At 41.5% G+C, this 19,881-nt stretch overlaps 1 protein-coding gene across 1 annotated transcript in view; it reads right to left on the bottom strand.

Annotated features, from left to right (window-relative positions):
* Positions 1–392: 392 nt before the first annotated feature.
* Positions 393–19,881, bottom strand: part of SLC9A9 (solute carrier family 9 member A9) — a 621,198-nt gene continuing 601,709 nt past the window's right edge. The window contains exons 15-16 of the mRNA XM_008064167.1: positions 3,425–3,530; positions 393–2,080 (exon numbers count right to left, since the gene is read on the bottom strand). Of these exons, the coding sequence (XP_008062358.1) occupies positions 1,853–2,080; positions 3,425–3,530 (334 nt within the window). The 3' untranslated portion in view covers positions 393–1,852. The remainder of the gene's footprint in view (positions 2,081–3,424; positions 3,531–19,881) is intronic.

Genomic DNA, 19,881 nt, shown 5'->3' with positions numbered 1-19,881 from the left:
CATCTCTCCCTTTTGCATCACGGGAGCAGAAATAAGATGAATCCTTATATTTTCTCTTTCTTTCCTTCCTCCTCTACTATCTCCTTCCCCTGTGTTTGTAGCTCTTCATGAATTCTGGTCACTTCCAGTGGGAAAGGAGTCTGTGCTATTCTCTGCCTGACTCCGGTTTCCCTTTCCTGGGACATCTACCCAGCCCAGCACTGCTTTCTTCATTCCTTCAATGACTTGTCATGCCAGTCTCTTGGCTGCTTTTGGGTCACAGGACCCTTGCATCTCCCTTATATTAGTTTTCAGTGCCTGCTGCACATAGCAACCTGAGCACAAGAGTTTAAAGCTGCCAGTTAGCCTAGGCAGAGAAAATACCTTTTAATAAGCATTAGCCAACACAGCCGTACTTTATACCAAAATTTTATTAGGATTAAATCATATTAGAAAACTTCATGCCTCACCGCTTGCCATATTTACCCGAAATGACAAAATTATCCTTAGTTGAGTACAAAACCATTTGCGCCCAAGAGTCTGCTACTTGGAAAGCAGGAGAACAGACGCGCATAGTAGTGTACCTGACACCACCGCATTTAATGTTTAAGGCCTAACAAGTGGTTAGCAAAGCACACTTGCTTTCAAGCTTTGGGCCTGAGGAAGATGTCATTCCCTGCCTCTCTCAAAAGCAGACTCTTCATAGTCTGGGCACCTGAGACCGGAGCCTGCTTTTTTGGAGTTTAATATTAACATCATTTCAGGAGGTGCTAGGCTTGAGGTATCATTATGGCTTAAAAGGCACAGGGGGCATGCAGCTGAATTGAAAGATACTGTATTGGTTTCTGGAATGCAGGCTGTGAGCCTCGCCTTATGGTGTGTGTGGGGGTGTCCTTAGTATAATCCCTATCATGAGCTCTGCTCCTCTTGCCCCTCCTCCTGCACCTCTAATCAGCTGTGAGTGTGGAATGGGGGGCAGGCTGGGGCCCCTGCACAGACTCTTGCTACATGGACAGCCACCTGTGCTTCAGAAACTTTCAAGCTTTGGGCCTGAGGAGGATGTCATTACCCAGCAGACAGAGTGGACCTGATGCACAACCAAGAAGGGACTCGCAAGCAAGCAAAGACAGAAAGGCCCATTCTTCAGGTAAAAACATGGGATGGGGAGGAGAACCTGCTTTCCCTGGAAGGGGTCCCACCCAGCTGGAAAGCAGCGCTGTGTTTGGTGCAGGGCACACCCCGCTCTCAGCAACCCCTTTGGTTCATGGAATAAGTAGCGTGAAAAGGATGCCAACAAGAACAGCAGTTTCCCTTACTCGGTGTGGGTTCCATGAGGCCAAGAACAGTGGGCACAACATTTCTCTGGGCTCTGTCCTAGGGTCATCGAGAACAAGTCCTCAAACAAAAAACTTATCACTTCCTAAATCATTGGCCATTTCCTTCAGCTCAGGGGCAAAATTTTGACCCTCAGAAGCTCTTTTTATTTTTTTATTTTGAAACTCTCCCTAATAAAGGGTCTAAATCCAAAATTGAAGCAAAGAGCCTGCAGAGCTGCTTCCAGAACAGAAACACCCTGCAGACCCAGCACATCTGTTCCATCCTTCCAGCAGCTGGATTCCTGACACCCCCCCACCCTATCCCCCACTTGATGGCCACTGTCAAAAAATTAAATTCAGTTGCATAATATAAAGGGATGATAATAAATTTTCATTTCTTTAGGCACCAGAGGATACATGTGACAAGGCTTTGATTCTCTCCAATTTATGCTCTTAATACATTTTCAGACTCTCCCCTGCCCTGCCTCATCAGCTTGGCTTCTATTCCTCGTTGAGCCTTGCATGACTTGTGATTACATCTGCACTCTCCATGCCAGTTAATTCAACTGGGATTGACCCGGAGTTTGCTCAAGTTTGAGTTCATAGCCTCCCAGGCCGAGGTCTCCCTCATAAATGTTTTCCTTGCTCGGAGTCTGGGGTGAGGTTTTCTGGTCCAGACTCAGCCTTGCAGGAGGACTGCAGGGTGAGGGAGCTTGCTCCTGGTAGTTCATGTCTAGCTCGTCCTGGTTTACAATGCATTCCACGTCGTCTTCTTTTAGCTGTTCCTGGTTTTGGAAAGAGAGGGGGAGAGAGAGGTCATTTCATGATGAAGGCAGAAAACAAGAGCAATCCTACAGTGTAAAGAAAAAAAAACATGTTTGTTGTCCTTTTTGTAGTTGATTGTCCTGTCTTGCCTTGGCTGAAGTTTCTGCTGAGGCCATGGCAAAGCATTTCCCCGAGACAGCATTGAACACAACACTGTATGCAGCCATAAGGGGTCTCTAGGCCTAAGATAAAAGCATTAGAGAGCACGCTGATTGAGTGTCTCCTTGGGTAAAGGAAGTAAAAACGGAATTTGATGGATATTATCTCCATTGGCACTGACTAGGGTTGAGAGGAGAGTTGAAAGAGTCCTGTGACCTCAGAATAGGAAGGTCTTATGTTGGTGTTGTAACATTCCTGCCTATCATACAATGCTTGAAAATATAGTTTCTGTTACACTTTTACCTTAAAAGTGGGTCCTCTCAGCATGCTTCTTGGGGATAAGTGTCATAAGGCTAGAAAGGGTTGGAAGTCACTGTAAGAAACTAACTTGATCTGGCCAATAATAGTTTCCCTCATACAGAAATTTCCTTCGAAGAAAGAATTAAGATCTCAACTCTTCTTCCATTGGCTATGGGAAGACCACGGTAAATTACTTGTAGAATGGGCCTTGGCTAGGAGACCTTAGGACAGTGGTTCCTAACTTGAGCCTGTACCAGGATCAGGTGGAAGGCTTGTTAAAACACAGATTGCTGTCAAAGCTCAGAATTTCTGCAGTGGGGCCTGAGAGAGTGCATTTCTAACAAGTTCCCAAGTGATGCTGAGACTGCTGGTCTGGCGAACACACTTTGAGAACAGTAGTTCTCAGGCTGGGGCCTTGAGGACACTACCTTAGGTTTCTGTGTCCTGAACATGTTTGAGTTTTTCTGGGTTTATATGAGGGCGGCCAGCTGGACAATTTCTTAAGGGCAATTCCAATCTAAGACTCCACCGTTCTCCAAATCCTTGACACTCTGATTTGTTGGTAATGATTCTAATTGCTCCTCAGCATTTTTTATTCCACTCCCTCGAGCCATAAAGCACAGGCCTAATATTCAAAACCTCAAAACACAGCAGTTTGTGAGGACACATTACTTCGTTTACATTTTCTAAGGTCATTTTATGGTTAAAAATATTGGTAACAATAAAAAATTGCATTTTTAAAAGAAGAATAAGCCAACATCAGCAACCCTTGACAAGAGAAGAGAAATGCTTCTTGGGGCAGTGAATTTTAAAAATGCTTCCTCCTCCAGCCGGGGAGTAATGGGCTTGAGGTTTCTGGGTTCATCAGTATGCACCACGCCTGTCCCACTGGGATATTTACTCACCCCATAGGCCTGAGGACTGGTGAGCAGCCTGGAAATTGGACCACACCATTCAGGTAACGTTGTGGTCAGTGGAGGACCAGAGTGGGTTAGAATTGGTTTCAGATACCTGGGAGGCCTGTTAAGGAATGCTTGTCAAAAGGGAGTTAGGGTTTAGGAATCTCACACAGCACAATCCTTGGCATGCTGGGAAAAAAAACGGCTACATTCACCTTCAAACCTCTATTCCCTCATTTAGAAAGCAATTTGCCCTGCAAAAATTGCTGTTTATAATCTTTGCTAGACACAGCCCTCCCGATAGCCTTTAATCATGAAGAAATGGTGACTGGACCAGACCTTGTCAGAGACAGGCATAAATGTTCTCTTCCTAGCCCAACCCTACTTGATGTCTCATCTGCTTAGAGAATGCATCCTTAAGAATTACCTTAAACAATAGCATACAAGATTGTGTTTTCTTAGAACTGCACACACACAGCTTAAACCACCAGTAATTTTCACAAAGAAGCGAGAAGTATTTCATAAAATGTTCAGTTATTTTAGAGCTGGGTAGTGAACATAGATTGTTTTCCAAAATACTTTATTTTCACTATTCAACACAGTCACTTTATACTTCATACATCAGTGCCTTTCTATTCAAAATTATGTAAATAACTGGTGCCAGGTTTATTCTATTGTCTAGCACCTGTCTTTCTCATCTCTTCATCCCAAAGTGCTTAACAAGTTAAAAGAAAAACCTGTTCATCTAAAGCCATTATGTTTCCCTCCAATCTATCAATAATGAAATCCCCAGAGACTCCCTCAGGCTGCCTTATTATTTTATTTTAGTTTTTTTTGTGTGTGTGTGTGAAAGAAAAGTAGTGGAATTATTTCACCATTCCATCAGAAATGTCTTTTAAGCTTTATATTATTTCCTCTACTGGAGAATATTTCAGCTCATCAACTTTTCAAAAAGCTGTAATAAATGGGGAGAGGGAAAGAAAGGGAAAGCAGTTAGCACTGGTTGGCTCGTGAGATGAGCAGCTGCCCTCAGATGAGGGCCGTGGAGTTGCCTCTGCTGGAGCCATCCATGAATGGACAATTCCTGTATCCTCCTCGTGATGCCCTGAGTGTGTGGACACACACAGAGGATGCACCCTGGCAGAGGCTAGCGACCTGGTTGTTTCTGGCTGTATCATTTGCCACCAAAGCAGTAGATGTGCCTGAACATAGCCTGGGTATGATGTGAGGAGAATGACTGGGAAGATGCTGGGGAGGGTTTACAGTTCCAACTGCAAATGGAAAAGTCAGCGCCTCCTTTCAGATGAGCACAGCTGTTGTGCCTAGTTAGGAACAAGGAAGATACTGCGTTAAAGTTCAGAGCCTGGCATTTGCTGTAACATCTTGTAAGTCTAACTACAAATCTGAAAAGCCCTAGATGATCTTTCATTAATTTTCATTAGAGTGTTGTTTCCTTCATTTTATGGATGAAGGAATTGAGGCCTAGAGATATAATGATTTTAAATAAACCAAAGGCTCCCTTTGCTATTTGAATTCACCAACATCACCCTTAGAAGAAGATAACTCATCAGGGCAGAATCCTGCTTTGCAACCAGCTGGACTTTCTAGAGAGCAAAGAACACAGATCTCATCCCTGCTGGTGATCTGCCGAATCACTCAGGCTGGGGCCCGTGAGGACATGTGATCTTGTTCAGGTTTATGGCATGCACTGCTCAATGCAAATGCTTTTCTAGGGAGGTCAGGTGGACAAGATATATACAACTAGGAGTGTAAATCAAGAAAAAAATTCTAGCAAACTTTATTTACAGATAGAAAAGTGACAGCGGGTAAGCAATGTTTTTAGAGATGTCATGTTAAAAAAAAAAAGATGTTTGTCAAGGCATTAGAGTTTGAGAGAAACCTTGGCAACTTCCACTGAAATTCCCAGTATATTGAAAAAAAATGCCCAAATAATGTTACAAAAGTAAAACACAAGTTTAGAATTGTATAATGAACACTTAAAAACAAAACATGATAAAGTATTAAAATCTACATACAGAAGGTCATCTACATACAGATGAGTTCCATTTTGAGAGTGTGTTTGTAAGTCTAATTTGTTCTTCAGTTGAATAAGTTGGCCTAGGTACCCAACTGATACAATTGACTGTATAGTACCAGCTACATCACTGCTGCTTTTATACTTGCTTCTGGATATCTGGACTTGAAATAAAGTCACTGAACTACTGTACTTTGTACAGTACTGTACAGTAAAATACACAAAAGCACAACGACTTGTAGAGGGTGCATGCATATGACAATGTATGCCCAATATATGCCAGACATGTGAACTAACTTACATGATTGAACGTGAAAACACACGTTTGCATCTTTGAAAGTTCGCAACTTGAAGGTTCCTATGTAGGGGACCTGCTGTATAGTAGTCCCCTTTATCTGTGGTTTTTTCCCCCCACCATTTTAGTTACTCTGCAATCAACCCCAGTCTGAAAATATTAAATGGAAAATTCCATAAGTTAAATTGCATACCATCTGAGTAGCGTGGTGAAATCTTGTGCTGTCTACTCTATCCTGCCCAGGACGTGAATCACCCTTTATCTAGTGTATCCACACAGTATATGCTACTTGCCCATTTGTCACTCAGTAGCCATCTTGGTTATCAGATAGAAAAAAACTGTAGTATATAGGATTTGGTACTACTGGGGGCATTGGAATGTATCCCCTGTTGAGAAGAGGGGACTTCTGTACAAGGCTATTGGAGTGAACACTTAAAGGATAAATGTATAGCTCTTTGTGACTATAAGGACTGCACCAAATAGGGGACCACTTAGCCCCTCTGAACAGGCTCTGGGATTTTGACTCCAAATATCTGGGCATAAATACCAGCCCTGCCACGTTACTGACCATATGGTATGTGGCCTAGTTATTTACCCTCTGTGCCTTAGGTTTTGTTGTGAAAATAGACTGAAATAGCATATGAAGAAGTGGTTTTAAACTTTGACATGCTATTCAAATACTATTTCTTTTTAAAATTTATTTTCCAGACTAACGCTTTCTGGAGAAACTGGTGTCTCAATCATTGTTCAAATTAATGGTGTGGAAATGATACCAAGGATACAGACAAGAGCTTGGCACTCCAGGCATTTGGCATAGTGCCGGGATTCACAGGCAATTAAGTGGATGGAAAACTTTATACAGCTATTTTTGTTAAAAATTGGTGTATGGAGGCTAGCGTGAAGTGGGTAGAATCTGTTGATTACAGACTCTTCTGGAATGCACATGGTACCATTTTGCCTGTCCTGGTATCTCAGTAGTTGTGAGTCAAAAAATGAGGCATATCTTCTGTGGCCATGAGTGGGAAGTAAAAACCATCATACACATCCATGGTAAAATGTGGAGCAGAGTCTGTATTCCCTAGCATCTTGGTTTGCCCAGTGCTCATATATTGTGTGCTCAGTGGATGTGCAGGGGTGGCATGAGGGATGGAAGGACATCCTGAGGAACTATGCCAGAGACTGAAGGGGCAGATTACAACCAACAAATGAGCTTTCCCTGAGGACAGAAGACTTTGAAAGGTCAAATTGAAGACACACCACCCAGGCCTGAGTTATTAGACACAGGGGACCACAAGAAGAGTTGGTAATGGCGAAAAATAAGGTTGTTAAAAATAATCTTTGTATTTCATTCACTCACTCATCTGTTCCTTCATACACTTACCTGCTTTTGTTTTTGTGCCAAACTGGTGAGGAACAGAGTCAACGTTCCCACACAAGGAAAGTAGCAATTATATCACAGAATGGAAAACTCGCTTTTTTCCGGACCATGGTCTACTTAAGGGCAAGGCTATCCCCTTTACCTGGATACAGTGCTTAGCACTTTTTAGATGCTCAAGAAATAGTTGTTGAGTTGATGAAGACAGCAGGTGTAGAGAGGATAAATAAATTGCTGAATGGAAACTGTCAATTAATTTACAGCAGAACTGGGTCTGAAACCAGGGAATAATCTACCACACTAAGCCATCTTCCTTCTATTATAGAAACATTGAATAATGGGACTTGTCTCATTGGATAACTGATTTGGAATCAGGGAATCAGTAATTTTGAGTTTCTCATTGCTAAGCCATGTCTGGAAAGTGGTTGGATCTCCAGGGTTACCTGAATTATTACAAATAAACTAAAACCTCTTTTGATCTACCAAAAAACCCAACTGCAGATTCTGCTAAGTATGTTATTTTTTTCTCTGTAGGTTCTAGTATATGTTTGGGGAGGAAGGTTCCCCATTGTATATTTTTAGTTTGACTAGTTTTGCTTCTCTAATAAGCCAGAAACACGCTGAGACAAAATGTTAAACTCTGGGGGAAAAAAAACCCCAATGACTTTTCTCATCTTTAAAGGGCATAAGTTTGGGAATAGCAGTTTGGTTCAGGAGGTGTAAGTAAAAGCTGGAACTCTAGCCAGAATTTAACATGCATGAAATAAGAAAGACAATTAGCAAATGCATTTTTCTCTTTTGGTCTGAGCTAACAGCAGTCCTAGAGCTAAATTTAGTGCTTAACCGAACTAACATCCAAAATCCAAAATACCTGGTATCATTGATCTCTCTCTCTCTTGTTTGTTGGTTGTTGTTTTGATTATTTTAAATCTTCATGTTTTGTAAATTGTAAGTTACTGAAACTGCGTGCACTGCTTGCTTAAGCCTATGTCTTTTTCTTTTCGAGTTGGAGTCTCACTCCATCACCCAGGTTGGAGTGCAGTGGCATGCTCACGGTCACCCCAGCGTCGACCTGCTAGGTTCAGGTGATACTTCTGCCTCAGCCTTCCAAGTAGCTGGAACTACAGATGCACACCACCTTGTCCAGACAGTTTTTGTGATTTATTGTAGAGACGAGGTCTCACCAAGTTGTCCAGGCTGGTCTCAAACCTGTGGGCACTTGCCTCGGCCTCCCAAAGTGCTGAGATTACAGGCTGAGCCACCGAGCCCGGCCAAACCTATTATATGAAGTGGTTTTGCATGGGCTGGTGAGAAGCAAAAATCCCAAGCAAAGATCCACCTCCACTAAGGAACACCTGCCCCTTTGAAGGGACTAAGCCTCACTGCCCCCTGTATGGACTGGATATTTGTGTCCTCTTCACCCCTAAATTCATATGTTGAAATTCTTGCCCTCAGTGTGATGATTGAGGAAGGGCCCTTTGGGAAGTAATTGGGGTTAGATGAGCTCATCAGGGCAGGGCCCTTATGATGGGATTAGTGCCCTTATAAGAAGAGATACCAGAGAGTTTGCACTCTTTCTCTTCCTTTCCCTACCTTGCACAAAGAAGAGGTCATGTGAGGACATAGCACAAAGGTGGCCATCTGCAAGCTAGGAAGAGAACCCTTACCAAGACCTGATCAAACTGGCACCCTAGTCTGAGACTTCCAGTCTCCAGAACTGTGAGAAAACAAATTTCTTTGTTTAAGCCACACAGTAGATGGCATTTTTAAATAGCAGCCTAAGCAGACTAAGACACCCCTTTTCTTTAGTCCTTTTTTAAAAGTCTTTGGCTTGAGAGTTCTGTTGGAGTTGTGTTCTATTCTAGCTTTCTTTAAACTTGCCTCATCATGAATATCATCTAGAACACTTGTTAAAAATTCAGATTTTAAAGACCTCTCCTGGAGATTCTGATTCAGTAGATCTGGGAAGTGGCCCGAGACTCTGTATTTTCAGCAAGCACCCCATGTGACTGATGATTAGCTAAGTTAGGAACAAAGTAGTCTTTCTCTGAAATAGTGCCCCTCCTATGAGATTCAAATCTTAAATAGGAAGACAAAAGAATATGCTCTTATGACCATAAAGCCATCATTTTTAGGGTGAGGACAGGTATAAGGTAAATCCATTTGTCCCTGAACCCAGACCTATGTAATAACCTCTGCCGATTGTTCCATGTTGTCTGAGAGATATGGAACAAAAACTTGGCTCAGTGAAAGGAATACTCAGTGTTACCCCTGGGAGTGGATTAAAGAAGTATCACATCTCAGCTTGTAGAGGAAACTTTGTACCTAGTTGGAATACTTGCATGTGTTTGTATGTATAGACTTGATGAATGGTCTTGTTATAAGGACAAAATGCTTGTCAATACACAGCTGTATAAAGAAGGAAAGCACATTTATCTCTATAGAGAATTTTCAGCAATACTCTCCACTCTCCACTCTTTCATTTAGAAAGCATTTCCATATGTCTTATTTTCCCTTTACATCTATAGGTGGGCACTACAGTACCATTTTACAGAGCAAGAGATGTGTAAACAAATGGTTTTTCACTTCCTTTTTATTCTATTCTTATCCTCATTTCCAGAGTGCTTTTTAGCTCCTAGTGCCAGCTTGCTACCAGAATGGTCAGGGATCAGTGTTAGGTGGATCGGGAGGATAAGTGCATCCTGGAAAGGACCCCAACCTTGCTCTCCAAGCCCACATGTTCCTGCAGAATAACCAGGTCCCACTTGCTGTTCACTTGCTGAGCCTCCACCCTTTATTTACACAGCACCCAGAAACAGAACTAGCTAAAGATACCCCAGATTGTACCTATCCCATCACTTTTTGATTCTGACATACAAATTACACCCCTTCTTTTTTGCTTCTCAGGGAATGTGGACAATAGATTGCGTTGCCGTCTTCTCTTTGGATATGTCAGATTCTGTTCTTGGACATTCACTGTCTTGCCGTCTTGGTTAAGAATGTGATGAGCCATTCTGATATTTGGGTTCAGGTTTGAGAATGACTTTAAGAGTCAAGAAGACTTCTTTGAGCTCTTTCATCCCTCTGTTCTCTGTGCTCAGAGAGAAAATTCAGGAAGGTATTTCAATTCTGCTTATAGAGATCCTGGCTGGGTATGAGATCTTTCCTGCAGCTGCTCTACTTCAAGAAAAAGCTTTCAGGATGGTATTTTCTCCTAGATTATCCATGAAGTTCTGGTTTTAAAACAAGGAAAAAGGCAGAGATGTTCTAGTTTATTCACATAAACATGTGAACATAGTCTCCTTTGGCTGACAATTCTAACCTTTGCCGTCTTGAAGGAAACTGCTCAGGACAAAGTCACAGGCAGAAAGGAAGCAGCCAATGCCAGAATAAACACTGATGGGTGTACAGATTGCCTGGAGTGTGCTAGCGAGGAGTCACTGTGATGGGACCCTCTTCAGCCTGGTCTCTGACCTCTGCTATTCACATGCCATTTGGAGAATGACTCTCACTTCAAGGGCAGAGTGGTGCATTTCCTCCTCCCAGGAGCCTTCTTGGACCTGCCATGCTCAATGTATACATACCTGTCTGCCTGACAGCACTGATCACATGGTCTTGAACCAAGGTGTTTATATCTCTATCTCCCTCTTTAGATTCTGAGCTCCTGGAGGGCGAGGACTCGATTATATTTTTAAAATATATATTTTTAACATAAAATGAAACAAGGGTAGAGTGAACCTCACAAATCTAATGCGTGGCTTAATGAATAAGGCAAGAGAAACACCCAGGCCAGAAACAGAACTTTGTCAGCCACTCCCAAAGTCCCTTTCAGGTGTCTTGTCCTAATCACGGCTCTTCCCTTCGCCCACAAGGAACGACTATCCTGGTTTTTATACTAACCTCTTCCTTGAGTTTGTAATTTTATCACCTAAATACATATTCCTATGCACTACAGTTTGTCTTAGTACATTTTAAATAATGGTTATGTCTTTTCATCTCTAGGCTCCGTCTCCACCTTTTAAAACCTTTTTCAAGTTTATCTGCTTAAGAACTGGGGTGTTTGACCTGTGAAGTTTTCCAGTCTGGATTTTGCTGATTGTAAACTCATGTGCAGCTCAACATATTCCTCTGTCCTTGGTATTTCCTGCAAATTCCCAGTTGGATCCAGAGACTAGATCAGATTCAGGTTCTATTCTAGCCCTCTGGCAAGACTAGGAAGGCACATTCATATCGTTGCTTCCGCTACTGATGTGTAATACTTGTATCTATTTGCTCACCGGGGATTGCAAAATAATGAAATACTATCTGTTTTATCAGGTAAAATACTTTTATAAAGAGATATTTTTAATTTATCCTATTAGGATATTTGGTAGTACAGTTGATAGCAGAGGCAAGATAAATGCTTGATTCTTTCCATGTATTTATTAGTTTTCAAGATAAATAAGTTCTCTATCAGTCTCTGAAGATGACTGATTCTTGCTTAAATATCATTGCAAAGTAATACATTTAAATGTATTTGATGGTAATTATTATCATTGTTGATGCACAAATTGACCCATATTTGGTCATTGGGAGTTTTTTCAAATTGGCTCCTGAGTTCAATCATTGACATGATGCCAGTATCTTTATAACTTCTTTATAAAGATACATCTTCTATATGACACATTTTTCTAGGCTCATATTGTGTATTTCTGTCTCAGACCTTCAACCAACTATTTCTTCAAAATGTCCTCTTTCATTTTAGTGAGAAATGGTATTTCAGAACCACAATCTGGACACTAGGGACCACTATATAAAGTGGAGTGCTGGTAAATGTGTAACAAATAACTCTATTAAAAAGAAAAATGGTTGAGTTTGTAGTATTTCCCAATTTCCATGAAGCAAATACCCCCACCATGGCTGATTCAAGTTACTGACACAAAGTCATTGAACGTGGAGTTGGGAAAAAGTGATGTACAACCTGTTCTCACCAGCTAGTCCAAACTGGCTTCACCATGCCACTGATTATATATCTCATGAGTTCTATGGATACTTCTAATTCAAACTCAAGAATTTTCAATAATTAAAATATTTTGTAATTACTCCTTTGTTGTCTCCTATATTGTACATATGCAGCAATCTCAGAATAATAATACTGATATGACCACCATTATAATTACCTTAAATGCACTTTTCGTATTCTCCTTCCATTCTAACCCCCAATTTACAAAAAACCTATATATAACTATGAATAGTTGTCCTATATTTATATTGTGTGAACATATAGCCATTACATACTGTATTCTCTTCCTCTAAACCCTCATTTAGTTATAGCTCGGCAGGTGACTACGTATTTAATGCTCACCGCCAGGCCTTATGTCAATGTCTCTAGTCATTTTGATTGTCTGATGTTTGTTCTTTAGTAGATTTCTCAGAAAGGGCTCATGGGAACAATATCCTTTGAGTTCTTGTGTATTGATAATAGTTTGTGTCCATTACATTTTGAAAATTGGTTTTGTTAGAACTAAAACCATTGATTTATACTTCTTGAGTTCTTAAATATATTATTCTATTTCTTTTGATATTAGGAATTTGAAAAGCCTAATGAAAATATAATTTTCTTTTCCATGTAAATAACATGATTTTTTCCCTAGATGCCCAAGGGAGTTTTTATTTAAAGTTTATTAATTTTACCAAAATCTGTTTGATATTGGTTGTTCTAGGTTGATCATCTCAAGTACATTTTTCTGCTCAATGTATATATTCCAACCGTGTTATTTCAGGAATGTTCTCCTGAATTGGTATTTGCTCTAGTCCCTTGTTTTGCTTTTCTTCTTCAGGGCTTCCTGTTTTCTGGATGCTCAATCTTCTTTGCTTATCTTCAATATTTGTCATTTCCTCTTGGGTTCCTTTACCCTCCTTTATGTATTTTTGAATTTAAAAAATTTTCTTCCCTTTCATCTGCTGTTTCTTTTAAGATATCTTCCATTGTGTTTATTTGCTTTTGTGTAGCTTCTAATTTAGTCTTGATTTCTGAAATGATTTTTTCTAATTCTGATTGTTGTTCTTTCATGTCTCATATCATTTTCTTAATGTCTTCTAACTTATTTAATGTAGTATGCTATGGTTTTGATTCATTTTATGAGCATGTCTTTCTGGCATGCTTTCATCGTGTGTAGGGATGTTTTTCTGTTCCTTATCTTCTTTTTTCTTACAGTAACTCTGTATGGAATTTGACCTCTATTCTTTTCTGTTGTTCATTTTTAAGAGAAATTAGTTTTCCTGAACTTGTAGGAGGAGGCAGTATTTAGAAAGTCTTTTCCAACTTCAGAGTTCCCTCTTCTGTCGTTTTTATATAGCGTGAAGTATAGTGGCTTGCGTTCTGAGCTTTCCTGCCCTGTTTTCCTCCCCAGCTGATCTGGACCTCATCTATCTTTCCTTTGTCACTATCTTCTCTATTATGCTCAGTTTTGATACCACTCCAGGCAGTTTCTTCTCAGTATAGGGCCCTGTACTAGGAGGGAGTCCTGGTGGCTCCATTTTAAGAGCTCTCAGGGGTCTTGACTGTCCAGCCCTGTGACTTTCCTTATTAGGAGACGGCCAGTTACTCCTATTACTGAAGGCAATAATCCCTACTCTCTGCCCCAACTCAAGTTTTAGGGATGTTTTCAAAAACATCCCAACTTCACTTTCCAGGGAATACTATTGACTGCTTAGAAGTTCCCTTACTTTCAGGTCTATCAGATGCTACCCAATTGCTTCCTTTTTCCTTCTGCACAGATGCTTGTGTTATTGGTGGTTTGTGCCTCTGCCTACTTATAACTTGGAGTTTGTGAGAAAACTTGCCTCTAGTTCTGTTGTCAAAGTGACCATGGGTTTTGGCTTTGTTGTCTAATTGTTCTGCGGTTTTTATGTAGGGATTTGGAGAGACTGAAAGACTGTGCTGTTGATGCCACTACCATCTTCCCAGAATCTTCTATTTGATCATCTATTTTTGATTAGTAAATGTCTAGCACATTACTAATGAATAGGAGGAATATGGTCTAGTTCGATTTTTATATTGTACTCTGTATGAGCTGCCGAAGTTGACCAGGAACTGTCCACAATTCAAACAAGGTAACTTCGAATTATCAAAATGAACTTCCTATATTACAGTCAGGTGTGTCAGATGATGCCTGGAGCCAAGGGTCATAATCTTCCCTGGATGTCGAATTATATCTCTGAAAAATTGCCTTCATGCTATCATTTGCATACAGTTTCACATGACAGTTCAGAGAATTCCCAGGTGCCTTGAAACCCATCCATATACCCCTAGAAGCCTGAGTTAGGAAACTCTGATCAAGAGTGATTAACTATTAAGAATGAGGGCAGATTAAAGGCTGATAAAGTGATATGCTTACTATCCTATTTGTATTGGGGGTTTGTTCTAGCAGTGATAGCTATGGGATCTACCTATCAAATGTTAAGATAACTCTATTTGGTTCCTCAGATCCAGACAGATAATCCAGGGACAGAGAAAGGGCAGTGGAATTTGTCATAAAGTTAAAGGAAAGAAGACAGTTCTAGAATACCAAAGCAACCAGCTTAAGTAGGGCAAATTGACACAAGATAGACACAGGGACATATTGGAATCACAAGCCTGGAGGAAACCTGAGAGTTCATCTGATCCACATCCTCCGATCTCAGATCTCAATACAGAAGAAAAACTAAACCCAGAGTTTCTCTAAGTGTGGTTGTCTGACCATGTGCAGCAGAATCTCTTGGTGTGCTTGTTAAAAACGCAGATTCCTGTGCCTTTGAGCCTGACCTCCTTGGGTGGGACCTAGTAATCTGAATTTTAACAATCTCCTGAAAACCACTAGCCTGAATGGTGCAGAGCAGAATGGGAGCTGGTTTCTTGAGAGACTATGGGTTTGGAGGTATTGCTTCTGTGAGCAGAACATCGCCATAATAGGAACAACAACAAGAATGTTACTTATACTCCTATCACTTCTCCTTGTACTATCATAGCTTTAAAAGTTTTCCCATTGCCTGAGCCCATGGGTTCGAGACCCGCCTGGGCAACTTGGCGAGACCTCATCTCTACAATAAATAAAAAAATCAGCCGGTGTGGTAGAGCGCACCTGTAATTCCGGCTACTCAGAAGGCTGAGGTGGAAGGATTGCCGGAGCCCAGTGGGTCGAGGCTGCGGTGGCCGGGAGTGGCCACTGCACTCCAGTCTGGGTGATGGAGTGAAACTCCAACTCAAAAAAAAAAAAAAAAAGTTTTCCCTTCGGACACACAATAGGATCCACAGATTTCCAGGGACCTTTGCTGCCCACCAGAAGCAGATGAAATCTCCTTATGCCATATGGAACGTTACATTTGGCTCAAGTTGTTTTGAGAGAAAAACATTTCTGGAGAAAAATGCCACAGCCACGGACACGGAATCTTGGCTTTTGGTGGCCTTCTGGTTAGAGGAAGTGCCACCCAAACCCAGATGCCCTCTGATAGTTCACACTGATTTTCACAAAAGGCCCTTCGAGGTCACTTCCCTGAGAGTGTTGGAACACGGGACTCTGAGAAGTAACTGTGCGCCTATATTCCAAGTTTGCTCTCTGATTTGGGGAAGAAATTTCCATTCGACTTCTGCCCTAGCACTGATTGGATGTGGTCTTGGGAGAGCTGGAGCCTCTGCCGGCTATGACAGAATTCATACTTCAGAGGGATGTAACCACCTCATCCCATACTCCACAGGGCTGGGCTCTTCTCCTGACTCCCAGATGGAGTATATGCCCCTCATCCTTGTGTGGGGTATGGTCATGGGCAGGGATCCCAGGGACACATAACTGTATCATCTCCTGCCTATGGGAAGATAGAGACAGTCACTTCTGCACCAGCATCTGCAGTGTAGGCCTCTCAGGTCAGAATTCTCAGAGCACCCAGTTAAAGAGGAAACCGCCTTCAGTGCTTTCACGGGAGGAAGACAGCAAACACCAAACGCCAAACAAGATGGCAGAGGGTCTGGCTACTGTGACTGCTTGTCAATTTGAGCAAAAGTCTCCAAACCGTTGTGTCTCAATTTTCTCATTATTAAGGATACATTTGATGCTACATTAGGTCTGGTTAGGTAATTATTTGAAGATTGCGGTTGCCGTGTGTATTCATTTCCTTATACTGTCATAACCAAGTACTACAAACTAGATAGCTTAAAACAATGGAAGCTGATTGTCGGTTCTAGAGGCTAAAAGTTCTCTGTCAAGGTGTTGACAGGGTTGGTTTGGTTGATTTCTTCTGGGGGGAAATCTGCTCCATGCCCCTCTCCTAGCTTCTGGTGATGGTCAGCAATCCTTCAGATTCCTTGGCTTGGAGATGTATCACTCCAGTCTCTACTTCCATTTTCACAAGGTGTCCTCCCTATCTGTCTGTCTTCACAGGACCATGTTCTTATAAGCAAGACAGTGATATAGGATGAGAGGTCCACCCTCCAGTATGACCCATCTTAACTAACCACATCTGCAAGAGAAACTATTTGCAAATAAGATCACATTTTGAGGCACCTGGGGGTTAGAACTTCAACATATCTTTCTTAGGGAGAAAAATTCAGCCCATAATACCCTGCTACTTCTGAATATTCCCAAGTTTTCTGTTTATTTTTTTATAGTAGCTAGAAAGACAGACTGAGTTTGAGTCACAGCTCTGCTACTTGTTATCTACAAGTAGGCCAGTTTCCCGAGGTCTTTGAACCTCGTAAAATGGAAATAACTTACAGTAGTGCCCTCATAGAGGAAAGGATAAAAGTGAGACAAAAATAGATACACTTTTTTAGCACAGTTCTGGGCACATAATAATCACTCTGTCAAGGTTAGCTAAAATTATTATTTTTTCACTGTGTCCCTTGAGGAGTTATAAGTATTGGAAATATATTGCAAGCATCCCCAAGTCAATTTACTCTTGTAACACCTACAAAGCACCCTGCAGAGTTCATAATATTTCTTTTTCTAGCTGCTGGAGCCCTGAGAAAGATATTGCAAAGTTTCTCCCCAAAGGTTCGCCTCTGTTCTCGGAGCAGTGCCCCACATGGAGATACCAGGGAGGCACTGCTCATTGTTTCGTGACTGATGTCACAGTTCCACAGTATTTCAGCTGAGCACTTACATGATGAGGGTCCCAACTCAGGAATGACCCTTGTTCCCACAGATTGAAGTGTTTACTTAGAAGGTGGATGTTTTCATGTTGGGCATTAGGTTTTTATTGTCACTTTAAAGCAGCCCCGTCTCATCTTCATATTTGTTTCTTGGGGCCCTGGCTGTCATTGAGGCTACCTTCTAACTTTCCCATACTCTATGGATACCTTCTCTTCCTGACCATTTAGCAAACTCCTTAGTAGAGTGTGTGCCCTGCAGCTGTTTGGGGAAGACAAAACTAACACACACACACACACACACACACACACACACACACACACACGCCAGCAATATTGACTGTAACCTACTGAGTTTGTTACAGGAATTCAGGTACGTGACACTGGGTTACTTTTGAACTATGGATTGAAGACTGTTCAGGAGACATTTGAAACTCTATTTTCTTTGAGCAGACACAAAGAAGAGCCCTTTGTTACAGGTCACGAGTCCTAAGTAATCCCCTCCTTCTCTCCAGGCATATTTTTTTCTCAGATATAGTCACTTCCAAACTTTTTTCACCTCCAAACTCTACCTAGAAGTACATTTTACAATAGCTACTTGTTATGGGCCCCAACATCTGCTCAACCATACAAATATAACTCTAAAACACTTCTGTGAGGCGTTTGGATCTATTCTGCTCTGTTCTATTCCATTCCATCTGTCTTCCATTCTGCTTACACTAGACATTGCTAGCTAGGATTCACCAGTATCCAGTCTCCTTCTCTACCAGGTATCTGAAGTAGGAACATCAACATCCTTAAAGCGTGTGGGGCTATGTGACTCATTCTGGCCAATGTGTTGTGGTCATAAATGACTAGTATCACTTCTACACTGAAACCCAGGGAGCCAGTTGGCAACCCTGCAAACACTTTCCCTGTTACAGTGACCCAGAGAAGGCTCAGGTTGAAACAGTGAAACCACAGATCAGAGCTGTCCAGTTGCTATCAGAGGACAGTTGCCCTAGAGAGTCACCCCCATCCTTAGCAGCCTGTAAGTGAGAGAGAAATAGAATTCAGCTTGATGAACCACTGAGATTTTGGAAATGTTTGTTACCACAGTACAAGCTATCCTATTATGACTATTACAAGCTGTGAGATCAGAGGCCTCCATGGGAATGCATCCTTGGCTAGATACCTGAAATGCTCTGCCATTCGCTGATCCTTCCCCACTTACCTTTCCAACCTTATTTCCCACACAAGTCTTAGTCTCTGATCAATGACATGAAGCCTGATTCCCATTTATGTTTCACTATGCCTCTGGGCCTTTGCAAATGCTGTTCCTTTTATGTGAACAACTTTTCTTTTTCTTCTATTTCATTTTCCTAAAATGTTGGTCCTGAGTGAGGGAAATGATTCCCATGACCCATCATGGGTAGTCACACACAATTTGCAAATCATTTTTCCAAAGAATCTTCCACATCCATAGCCCCAAAATAGAGGCGGAGAGCTTCATACGAGAGGGAGAGCACATAGCAGCACTGAATTTCCTCAGGGTCCTAACTTTCTGGGATTAGTAGACTGTAGGACTCCACAGTTGTGTGACTAAAGAGGGTTAGATTGTAATTGATTTGGTAGGGGACTCACCGGGGACTAGTTCCAAAATTGAGTAGCGGACTTAATCTTTCTGTAGGATTCTGCCTTTTAGATGTTTATAGATCTTGTCTCAGGCCTCATGTATCCTGTACTTTATCAACAGGCCTATGTGCATTGGGAATCTAGACTCCAAGGGTATCCTGCTTATTATTAGAAAAAATTGGATACAAAGGCATAATTGCTACTACTGTCTCTCAAGTGGTGAGATCAGAGGCCTCCACGGGAATGCATCCTTGGCTAGATACCTGAAATGGTCTGCACTCCACTGAGCCTTCCCCGCTTACCTTTCCAACCTTATTTCCCACACCCTTCCACAAGCCTTAGTCTCTGATCAATGACATGTAGCCTGATTCCCATTTATGTTTCACTATTCCTCTGGGCCTTTGCAAGTGCTGTTCCTTCCATTTGAACAGCTTTTCTTTGCACCTTGGCATGTAGAAATCCTAAATCCATTCAGATACAGCTCTACTGTCACTGCCTCTGAAGTCCTATTGATCTTTCATTTACCACTCTCTTAGGACTTATCACTCTGTGTCTTACATTATTATTCAAATACAGTTTCCCCTTATTCCCATCACACCTTGGACTAAAGCTGCTTCTCTTAGCTTTCTCATCTTGGGGTTTCACTTCAACAATAACCACAACACATGCCCCCAAATCCACTCACTTAAAAAAAAAACAAAGTTGATTTCCTAAAGGTTGACATCAACAGCCTTTCTAAGCTACTCACAGTTCCACATATCCACCAATATTTTATAGATTTTTATCTTTGCACACTCTGTATCTGTTATCAGAAACATTCTTCCTCATTTTGTCTTTCTGGGAAGGTAAATTTATACTGGGAACCTGTAGGGTCAATGGCTACTTGCCTACCCAATATCCAGCCTCCCTCCTCCTTACAAAAAAAGTGCTCGTCTGTGGAGGCATTCTCTTTCCTCAGCAGAGTGGATAAAGAAGTTGTTCCCCGGGTGGAATTTCTACAGAAATTTATTACAGAGAGCACCCATTTTGCCCTTTCTCCCTT

The sequence above is a fragment of the Carlito syrichta genome, unplaced genomic scaffold (assembly GCF_000164805.1).
Source record: "Carlito syrichta isolate Samal-C Ts95f unplaced genomic scaffold, Tarsius_syrichta-2.0.1 Scaffold100616, whole genome shotgun sequence".
Classification (NCBI taxonomy): Eukaryota; Metazoa; Chordata; class Mammalia; order Primates; family Tarsiidae; genus Carlito; species Carlito syrichta.
The sequence above is the reverse complement of the archived record's forward strand: the minus strand, read 5'-3'. Positions and strand labels throughout refer to the sequence as shown.